Below are 11,297 nucleotides of genomic sequence, written 5' to 3'. Positions count from 1 at the left end.
TGTTCTCTACCAAGTTATCCAATAATTTAATAACATTAATGACTTTTTATTTTGAAAGTAGAAACCCATTTGAGATATACCGTAATATGATAATGGCCCACATAGGTTTAGTCTCTGATCAGATTTGCGAAAAATCTGAAAATTATGTATGCATTTGTAATATGATTGGGTGATTGGCGGGGGGGGGGGGGGGGGGGGGGGGGGGGGGGATTTAGCTCAGTCAGTTGAGTGCTGGCTGGAGGTGCTTGGGTCGCAGGATCGAACCACTTCGGTTGATCCATTCAACTGATTGGATTTTTTCTCGTTCTAACCAGTTCACTACAGCTGATCAAAGGCCGTGGTATGTGCTTCCTGTCTGTGGGAACGTGCATATAAAAGATCCTCGCTGCATTAGCAAAAAATGTAGCGGGTCTCCTCTGATAACTACGTGTCAGAATTACCAAATGTTTGACATCCAATAGCCGATGATTAATTAATCAATGTGCTCCAGTGGTGTCGTTTAACAACACAAACAAGCAAACTTGTAATATGATGAAACATCTCTGCAGTTGTTTGTATCTTGGTTATTAAGGTATAAAGATATTTGTAAAGAGTTTAATTTCAAAAACTGAAAGGAAATTTGAGTCACATATCGATTATTCTTGTGGAAGTTCAGTATAGTAAAATTATTGTTTCTGTGATTATTACTGTAATACTTGGATCAGACTACCAACTGTCACGACGGTGTTGGTGAACTCTCCGATCTCTCGACTTCTACGACTGTCAAGTTACTAATCTGAACACCGTTACAGCTCGATTCTCGTAGTATATAACTTGACACTATTATATTTAATGCATTTGGTTTCTAGAATAAAGATGTTTCAAGGGCGGTAACTCTTATTTTATTACTATGGAAGGTGCCTGTTGTCAAAAATCTGACACTGACAGCGACACTGGCGATCCTGCAAACATTTCAGACGATTCTGACGAACTCGACGAATTTGACAATTATTGTGGTCTTGAAGCTATTAATCATGCTTGTAAAATTATATATGCAGATCAACCTAATCCACTCCAGGCAATTGCAGATATACGACCGATCTGGGCCCGTGCTTATAAAACTTAAAGTCTAGACTTTAATAAAGTCCAGACTTTAAAGTAATGCTATTTGAATGGCGTTGTCATGACGTTAACGTCTGGACTTTATTAAAGTCTAGACTTTAAGGTTTATAAACACGGGGCCAGTTGTTAATCTCAGCGCATCCGTCTAAGTAGGGAGTTTGGGAAATTACAACGCAACCATCGAGTTGGCCAACTTAAAAAAGAAGAAGAAAGAAATGTTTTATTTAACGACGCACTCAACACATTATTTTACGGTTATATGGCATCAGACATATGGTTAAGGACCACACAGATTTTGAGAGGAAACCCGCTGTCGCCACTACATGGGCTACTCTTTCCGATTAGCAGCAAAGGATCTTTTATTTCCGCTTCCCACAGGCAGGATAGCACAAACCATGGCCTTTGTTGAACCAGTTATGGATCACTGGTCGGTGCAAGTGGTTTACGCCTACCCATTGAGCCTTGCGGAGCACTCACTCAGGGTTTGGAGTCGGTATCTGGATTAAAAATCCCATGACTCGACTGGGATCCGAACCCAGTACCTACCAGCCTGTAGACCGATGGCCTAACCACGACGCCACCGAGGCCGGTAGTTGGCCAACTTCGTCGTGACAGTTGATAGCCTGATACTAGCGTAACAGTAGATTTCTAATGAGTAGTCAATACTGACAATGTAATGTGAATATATTTTAGTATATTACTACCGACTTGGGAATAATGTTTTGTTAGGAACGGAATTTTTTGTTTATATTCATCATCGACGTCAAAGCTGTAGCTATATATAAAGTGATGTTGCAGTCTGCTGGCTGACATTCACGGATTCATTAATTTGTCGTCAAACGAGTTCGATTTTTACTGAAGCTGACCACGAGGTGAGGTAAAATGTTAAAGATTTAGTCCAAAAAAATCAATCGTCAAAAAAAATCAATCGTTGATTAATCATACTTTATTCTCGTATGTGATTACACAGAGCTATAACTTTTATTTTATTAATTTTTTTCCCTCCAATAATGATCAAGTTTAGAAAATTACAAGAATTTCTGGACATTATCGTATTTTTATTAGCTCAAAGTTACATTCTCTGGTTACCATATTATAACATCATGTACAAATGTGAAATACAAGCTCAAATGCACTTTTTAAAAAGTCGTGTGTGTTCGCTATGAACGGATATCGTCAAACGTATACGCTTGATTCGTCGCCTGTGCCGCCATAGCTCGGCAAAGCACAAACGACAGTCTGTTGTCAGTTTCAGTTAACACGTGCGTTTGCTAATTTCAAATTGTAGGGTTCGTCTCAAAAAATTAAAAGAGAAATCTTGCGCTGTAGTTAAAACCGGTTTGATCTTGACAACGTATTATCGACAGCCGTACCTTCCTATTTCAGAATTGATATTTTATAAAGTATTAGTAGAACTTTCAAAGTTTAGTTTGTATACTAGTAACACATTAATCATGTATATATTTTTAAAATAAAATACATGGCCCCATATAAACTTCGCTTAACACAGTCTATAACCCCAACCCCGCTGAAATCCCTGCACACGCGCCTTGGAAACCCGCTACATTTTTTTTTAGCAAGGGATTGTTTATATGTACCATCCCACAGACAGGATATCACATACCATGGTCTTTTTGTATACCCGCTGATGAGGTTCGTTCCTAGACTGACCGCGCATTTCCAAAAAACACCTTTTTAGGTCTAAGTAATGAATAAAAATAGCATATAGTCTTAAAAAATGTTACGTAAATCGAACACAGTACCCTCTTCCTCTACCCCTAGAGCGTTACGTAATTAGTAACACCCCCTTATGACTACCAACTGCCACGACGGAGTTGGCCAACTCGACCGTTGCGTTGTATTTTGCCCAACTCGCCACTAACGACTGGTGGGCTCAGACTAACAACTAATCGTTGGCAATCCACCACGATCGTGATGTCATTTGTATGACGTTGCATGCACACGTGATCAATGTAGATGAAACAGATGAGAATGGATATTATGTATGGTCTAGCCGCGGTCGCCATTGTCAGACTTCGCAGAAAACGGAGACTGAGGAGGAATGGTCGACCGTGGGCTAGGGAGCAAGGTGGGGAGCAAGGTGCTTTTGAAAACCTTCTCCCCATCCTTAGGCTTAAAGAGCTAACACAGTATAATAATTTTTTGAGAATGCCGTCAGACAGTTTTGACGTCCTTCTTGGATTAGTGACTCCCCTGATCACCAAGAAAGACACATCTTTCAGACCGGCAATTACCCCAGCTGAACGACTAGCAGTCACTATACGGTTTCTGGCTACCGGTAAGTAATTTGTTGCACCTGCTGTCACATACTGTTGTGTATCATGTATTATGAATTTTCTTAAAGTCGCATGATACCTGAAACTGTTTTAGTACTTTATTTACTTTACTATTTAATTTAAGTACATGTATCAATATGTGTACACATACTTATAAATCATAAAAAGGCACACTTCAAATCACATTGTATAATTATTATAACATGCGTTATTGTTCAATATGTATCTGACAATCGCAACAGGAAATCATACACGTGAGTTGTGTGAACCTTCCCCACCCCAACACACACACACACACACACACACACACACACACACACACACAGAACATGGATGGATGGATGGATAGATAGATAGGCGGTGATAAGTGGACTTTGTTCACAAGTAATAGTTTGCGTACCAATTGTCTCATTTTGTTCAGTGTACTGTTGTTATTTGTATACATTCTGGATTTTGTTTTTCAGGAGAAACGTACAAAAGCTTAAGTTGGCTTTTCCGAATTGGGGCAACAACGATCGGCGAATTCGTTCCTGAGGTCTGTGAAGCTATATACACTGTGCTCAAGAGCAAGTACATGAAGGTGAAACTTGTTCACTCCATTCCTTGACGTGGTGAGGGGGTTGTACGTCTCAGTGACCCAGAGAGCTATGCCACTAGGAGCTTTGGCTCCTGTTAGGGACACCCAAGCTTACTTGGTTAATGGGTAGAGTCTAGACAAATATGGATTAAGGATGAGGTAACCCTAACAGAAACCTCGAGTGGTGAAGTCAGGGGTATTGGGCCGGACGGCGCACTCTAATAGACTACAATGCCATGCACCAACAGCTTTTATGACTACATTTCTGACCAGAAGACTATTATTCATAGACACTGCTGGTCTCAATGTGTAGTCAAAAAGCGAACGAAAGAAGAAAAACTTGTTTGTGCTAAATTAATAACACAAATAAGATAAACAGGCGGTAGCATTTATTAAAGGTCATTTACATTGTATACTAGTTAGATCAGATGAGTAACATTATTGTCATAGATATTCTAGCTGCAACAAAACAACATAACATATTCGTTTTAAGCGTTTACATCAACAAATGAAAAATAGTTCATACCCCCCATCCTTGTGAACATCACAACCATAGAACAATGGATTAAAATGCATCATGGGACTGCAGTAAGTAAAACATCTGTGAACATGAAACAATCTCTTTTAGCAGTTTTACATCTCAAGCATAGAGGTGAATGTCTGATTTCCATCAGATGGGGGACTGTTGATGGTGCCGTTTTCATAATTATATCAATTCTGTCTAAATCCATTGACCTGAGTAGTCGATGTAGAAGGCGTGGTATACATTCCGTATGACTGTGTTTGTGATGGTTGAACTTGTGATAGTTGTGCTTGTACATGATTATCCCATTTTCCCATATTTGCTCCGAATATAATCTGCTCTATTTCATTTTGCACGATCAGTAGTACCCTGCTGTCTGTAATCTTTCTTAATTTGCACCCCAGGTTTTTTAAATAAACTGTAATATCATCGTCTGGTTCCTTTTGCTTACTTGCCTCTATAGAGTTCTTCATTGCGACGAGTAGCTCTATCTCGGCCACTTCACTGTCTGTCCTACTTCGTTTTCGTTTGGATGTCTTCGGTGTACTACCATTTTCATTCACCTGCTTGCCACAGCTGTCAGACGTGACGGGTTTGTTCTTCCCCTTATTTTTTGCAGACTGTGTCGTTTTATCTGTCTCCTTGTCTTTATCCTCTCTACAGTTGTCGCTATTGTTGGTCGAGTTGGCTTCATTAGTTTCCATAGCATTGTCCAATGCTCCAATCTCTTGCCCATTCTCACCATCATCGTAATCATCATCGTCGTCGATATCCGAGTTGCATGTGACTTCAGAGTTTTTGTTTATGTCACTGTCAACATCAGACTGAAATTATAATAGAAAAATCAAATGCAAATAAACGTTTGTGTTCGTGGACATCCAATAACAAAAACGTATTATTCCTTTATTTACAGTGCCCAGGAAACCAAATGGAATGGAGGGAAACGGCCAATCTATTTCAGAGCCGGTGGCAACTACCCAACTGTTTGGGAGCTCTGGATGGAAAACATGTTACCCTCAGACCTCCAATTGGCTCAGGTTCAACGTTTTACAATTACAAGTCTACTTTCTCTATTGTGTTGATGGCTGTCGTTGATGCAGATTACAAATTTATGTGGGTTGATGTTGGTTGCAATGGAAGAATAAGCGATGGCGGAGTGTTTGAAGGTTGCAGCCTCCAGCAAGCGCTGGATCGGCGTTCATCCATGTTCCCTGATTCTGCACCATGTCCTGGAGACGAACGACCACCGAGCTACTATATCGTAGCCGACGATGCTTTCCCGCTGCAAGAAAATCTGATGAAACCGTACTCGCACAAGGATATGATTCATGAACATCACATTTTTAACTACAGGCTCTCTAGAGCACGGCGGGTTGTGGACAATGTTTTTGGCATTATGGCAAACCGCTTTCGAGTCTACTTCACAAAAATTGCACTTGAACCTTCGAAGGTAACGAAGATTGTCCTGGCAACGTGAACACTACACAACATGCTACGAGAGGAGATTGGAATAACAACGGGAGTAGCTGACGTTGAGGACTTTAACACACACAAAGTCAGTGATGGTTCATGGCGAAATGATCCTGTCTTGGCACAGGCCACACTTCCTTCGGGGACCAACAACACAACCCGTGCTATGGCTCAACGGGAATACCTGGTCCAGTACGTCAACTCTCCAGCAGGCTCCGTGTCCTGGCAGGAATCTATGATCTGATACTAGTTACAGTTACAGTCTGACGTTTTGTTTTTAAAGTGTATTAAATATTAATGGTAGTATGTTTATAGCACATACTTATGTACCAGATGCATTTCTTTTCTATGTGCTTATCTCACATTAAGAATGCTAATAAATACACAGTTTACAAAGTTTAATAGTGTTCATTATGATATATACCTCATTGTCACATGATGTTGAAACACTTTTCCTCTTCCACACATAAGGGCGAAGAAAGCTCAGGTTCTCCAGAATCCATTCCTGACGGTGCGTCTTCTTTGTGGCTGCACTCCCACTCTTTTGCTTGTCGCTTTTCAGATAACGAGAATACTGCGTACGTAAACTGTTTATCTTCTTATTTATATCTTCAGCTGGAATAACAAGTAAACACTAATAAATAATACCACGATGAAAGAATTTTAAAAAGCCCAGAAACGTTAGGCTGTAAGAAAACAAATCCTTTTCGCCGAGTAGTATTCCTGATAAAGTTAAATGCCGTATTTAACAAATATCCATGGATCTTCATTATTTGGAATATGTGACGTTTACACCACGATGTTGAGGTGGGAGGTGGATGGGGGGAGGGGGGGGGGGGGGGGGGCGTGTCTTGACCATAATGTTGGTTTATCTACCTACTGATATCGGTTGAGTGGCATTCATTGTTACAGTTTTGAGGTAATGCATTTCCAAGGAATTGAACAAGCGGCTATTAAGACAATACCAACATTAAAATCCCAGGTAATCTATATTGGAAAAGCATTCCAACGGAAAATCATTTGTATTAGCATAACAATACTTTTTAAATAGATAAGTTTGAAAACAATTTTCCGATTCATGGCAGGGTGGTACCTAGTCTGCAATAAATGGTGTGGCACTGGCAGTAAAAAAAAAAACCCTGAGACAGAGCAATGTACATGTAGTGTCTTCCTCCCAGTAGACAAAATGGCATTTAAACAAGAATGGTACTGTTTTCGTATTTTTTCGAGGGAACAACTGCCCTCTGCTACCTCTAATTACAGCCCGTGTGTGTGTGTGTGTGTGTGTGTGTGGGTGGGTGTAGATAATAGTGTGTGTGTGTGGTGGGGGAGTAGTTAATAGTCTAAAACTCCTTAAACGGTTATTAAGAAAAAACAAATTTATGTTTCTATTATTTTTTTCGAGGGGGGGGGGGGGGAGTTTCTACGGCCCTAAAATGGCATAATATTTACGTGGCCCTGCATTTGAAATGAAATTTTACAAAGAGTTGGATCATACACAATAAAACAGACTGAACAGTACGTACGGGTCGTTCCAAAATGTTGCGCAATCTCCCAAATTGCTGCATGCTTTTGGTTTCTTTTAGAATAGTTCTTTGAAAATGTGTTGTATAACACAGGGTAGGAACGCCACATTTCCACCATTTCCTCTTCTTTTAAGTTGTCCGCCATGTTTACTTTTTGTGGATGTTGTCACATGGCCAACGTGCTGCGCTGTGGTTGGTTGGTTGATTGCCGACGTCCCAGTTGAGTTGGGAATACGCTCAGACTGCCAACTGGCCGTCGGGTTGAGTTGTAGTTAGCGCTCAGACTACCAGCTAAAGTTGGGCCCGATTCATTTTTGGAATCGGATAAAACTGCGTCGTAGGAGTTGTATACGACTAGAATCGAGTTGTAAGAGCGCTCAGACTTGCAACTGAAAAGTCGGTAGAAGTCTTTAGCTCTGTGAGACATGGCCAACTCCGTCGTGGCAGTTGGTAGTCTGAACCCGGCATTACATGTAACGCGTATGCCAACAGCTGGCCACTGTAAAAATTTCAAAGCAAATCCCCCACTCACCGACCCCTGGAAAGGCGTTGTATCATACCTCTATGGATATAAATATGTTTTGGAGATATGAGACGACCCCTCAATCAAGACAGTTAAATTTGTTCAAAAATTGCGAAATCTCACGTGATCTCTTGTTGGGGAATTCTATACTTGTGATAAGCCAATGAAAACCGAGATCAGTGCGAGCCCGTCAAAAGTGTTCCACTTTCAAAATAATGGCTTTGTTTTTGACCTGGATAAGCCAGCGTAGTGAAACCAATGCGGAGTGCGGCGTCATATATGCACCAAACATAATTGGATTTTCTGTTCTATATGCTTAAATAATAAAAATATTCCAGGGAATGTAGTTTTAAAACGGCAATAAGGGCTGGCTTTTTAAAAACTAGGTTTGATATTTATTTATTTATCTATTTATCTATTTATTTATGTATTACTATAATTATTATTATTACTTTATGTATGTATATATTATTGTTGTTTTTAAATTATATTTAGTAACTATGACTATATGTCAAAATTACCAAATGTTTGACACCGATTAGCCGATGATTAATAAATCATTGTGCTCTAGCGGTGTCGTTAAACAAAACAAACTCTTTGTTTTTGCATTAAAAAAAGAGGACTGTACTTCATTCTCTTTTAAACTATACATTTCTCTGGAACACTTTTGTTTTCTGTGTGTTCGTCATCTGTTCATATGTTTTCTTTTTCTAACTACAAATTAAGAAACGACTATACATTTCTCTGGAAAACTTTTGTTTTCTGTGTGTTCGTCATCTGTTCATATGTTTTCTTTTTCTAACTACAAATTAAGAAACGACTTTAAATTGGTTAGAGTGAAATATTTAGTTCTAAATATAACTTTTATGCCGACTAAATATATCAAATATTGTCATGTACAGTGAAATCCCGTCTAAACCGGGCACCCTTGGACCCAAGTAAAATGCCCGGATATAGAGGTATCCGGTTTAGAGAGGTTAATTTCTGTACTGATTTTTAAAAAAGGACCATGAAAAACGTCCGGTAATGAGAGAATTCCAGTTTACAGAGGGTCCGGTTTTGAGAGGTTTCACTGTATATGTATTTGCTTCGAAAAGACTATTTCAATACTTCATCCTCTTTTAAACTACACATTTTCTATTACTTTTTTTTTATCTGTGTTAATAATCTGGACATATTTTTTGTTTTTCTTTGTCTCTCCTTGGAGCTTCTTGGCTCTAATTACAAATTAAGAAACACCTTTAAATTGGTTAGAGTGAAATATTTAGTTTAAAATATAACTTTAATGCCGACTAAATAAATCAAATATCATATCCATGTATTTTCTTTTTAAAAGACAAACATATTTCATCCTCTTTTAAACTACACATTTTTCTATGACACGTTTTTATCTGTTTCAGTTAACGTGTGCGTCACCCTAGCAATCAGTTTCAATTAAATGTATTCGTCACAGAGCAATCAATTTCGGTCGTGCTACTTCCATTGGATGATATTACTTTGGTTTCCGGGGTATCATCGTGAATCTGCCAATCAGATGTCTTTAACTTGATATCAAACGTACGCTGGAGATTGCAGTGTGAAAATGTAGTAGTGTTAGTACAAAGTGCTCCTACTGGCAGTAGCTGGTGGGAATTTCCCTATTAGCTCAGTTGGTAGAACATTGGACTCCCGTACTGAGAGTCTGTGGTTCACATCCCCTCTGTGGAGGTTGATTTTTCTGTTACACCTGGAACCGACGTCGGGGCTGGGTGCATTCTTAACAAAAGAATACAATTATATCCTACTCATGACCCGTAACAGTCCAACTGCCCGTAGCCCACAGCTCCGGGACGTAGCTTCACTTGAGGGAGGAGTATGTAATAGTGTTGGTATAAAGAGCTCCTACTGGCAGTAGCTAGTGGGAATTTCCCTATTAGCTCAGTTGGTAGAGCGCTGGACGCTGGTTGATTTTTCTGTTACAAAAACAAATTCACACGTTCTTTCCAAATGGTATGTAAGAAATTATAGTTTTTATGTTTCGTAACTTCTTTTTGTCTACATTTCAGCTGTGTAGTCACACAGTTACAAGACTAAATGAACACGACTACTGTTTGGATCGCCCTGAATAGGTCTACAGCTGAATCATTATTGGACGATAGCACTAAGAAGGAAACTCGAGAAGAAGTAGATTGGCATCTTAGCAAATTTAAAATAAGTGGCAAACCCTATCTTTCGTTTGTGTTTATCATCGCTGCAGTGGGAGTCATCGGAAATAGTCTTGTATTCATACTAATGAGTGATGTCAAGTTGAAGTGTTTTGCGTACTCTGTTTACCTGCGATGGCTGGCCGTTTCTGATAGTTGTGTTCTGATAACACTTGCAATGGCAGTCGCTGCAGATGAATACCATTATTTTGATATTATCTTCACATACCACATCGCAATTAGTAAAATATGGAACTTTATTTTATGGTTTGTCTTGTTTTGGTCACCCTGGCTGGTGACTGTCTTAACCTTTGACCGATTTATCTGCGTTGTTTTACCTCTTAAACGTAACTTATTGTGCTCCAAGTCCATGGCGATAAAGGTTTGCATTTGTCTAACAGTCTTGTTGATGTTATTGAATATTGGACAACTAACGCAAACCGATGAAACTGATCAACATTTTTTGTTTTACCAACTTTTCACCACACTCTGTTTAACGTCCATTTTACCGTGCACAGTGGTGTTGATTCTGAACATTGTCATAATCATTACGATCCGACAAAGCACCTCTTTCCGTAGGAGATTTCAGAACAGTGGTACGACGACGACAACTGAAAAACCAGACAAAGCAACGCTTCCACTCTTACTTGTTTCAGTGTTTGCCTTTGTAACCTTGCTTCCGGTTGCTGTTACAGAATCTGTTGAGTTCCTGCTAGATCTCACTGAAGCCGACCCCAGCGTGATATGGTCCTTGACCAAACTCATTTACCTCCTCAACTTCGGACAGAACTTCTACATCATGATGGCAAGTTCGGTACAGTATCGAAATATTATGTCCACGAAATTTGGATGCTTCAGAAAACGAAGAAGAACACCTGCCAATAGCATTCAATGTTCTAGAATATCGTAAACCATCGTCTACGGGAATAACCGAGTCGTCTCTGGCTTCATCACAAAACACAGAGTTGGGCGTCTACGTTGACTCAGAGGGCCAGGGACCTATTTCAGAAAACATCGTAAGTTTACGTTTGCGACTAGCAGTTATACCAGGTATACATTTACAAGTGTTTGGTATCTATTTAACGAAGAAAATTACA

At 39.6% G+C, this 11,297-nt stretch overlaps 1 protein-coding gene and 1 pseudogene across 1 annotated transcript; both read left to right on the top strand.

Moving 5' to 3' along the window:
- The first annotated feature begins 3,029 nt into the window (after positions 1 to 3,029).
- On the top strand, positions 3,030 to 6,199 carry LOC121385737 (protein ALP1-like). The gene is made up of 3 exons (XM_041516505.1): positions 3,030 to 3,400; positions 3,863 to 3,978; positions 5,412 to 6,199. Exons 1-3 carry the CDS (start codon positions 3,079 to 3,081, stop codon positions 5,973 to 5,975), a joined length of 1,002 nt encoding a protein of 333 aa, XP_041372439.1. The 5' UTR covers positions 3,030 to 3,078; the 3' UTR covers positions 5,976 to 6,199.
- Positions 6,200 to 6,406: 207 nt separating this feature from the next.
- Positions 6,407 to 11,297, top strand: part of LOC121385855 — a 36,163-nt pseudogene continuing 31,272 nt past the window's right edge.

The sequence above is a fragment of the Gigantopelta aegis genome, chromosome 12 (genome assembly GCF_016097555.1).
Source record: "Gigantopelta aegis isolate Gae_Host chromosome 12, Gae_host_genome, whole genome shotgun sequence".
NCBI lineage: Eukaryota > Metazoa > Mollusca > Gastropoda > Neomphalida > Peltospiridae > Gigantopelta > Gigantopelta aegis.
Note: the sequence above shows the minus strand (reverse complement) of the source record. Positions and strands in the feature narration are given on the sequence as shown.

Coding starts and splice junctions, on each gene's coding strand:
- LOC121385737 (XM_041516505.1), top strand. CDS start 3,079: ATGAAACAGATGAGAATGGATATTATGTATGGTCTAGCCGCGGTCGCC. Junction 3,401..3,862: donor TATACGGTTTCTGGCTACCG/GTAAGTAATTTG, acceptor TTTGTTTTTCAG/GAGAAACGTACAAAAGCTTA. Junction 3,979..5,411: donor TCAAGAGCAAGTACATGAAG/GTGAAACTTGTT, acceptor CTTTATTTACAG/TGCCCAGGAAACCAAATGGA.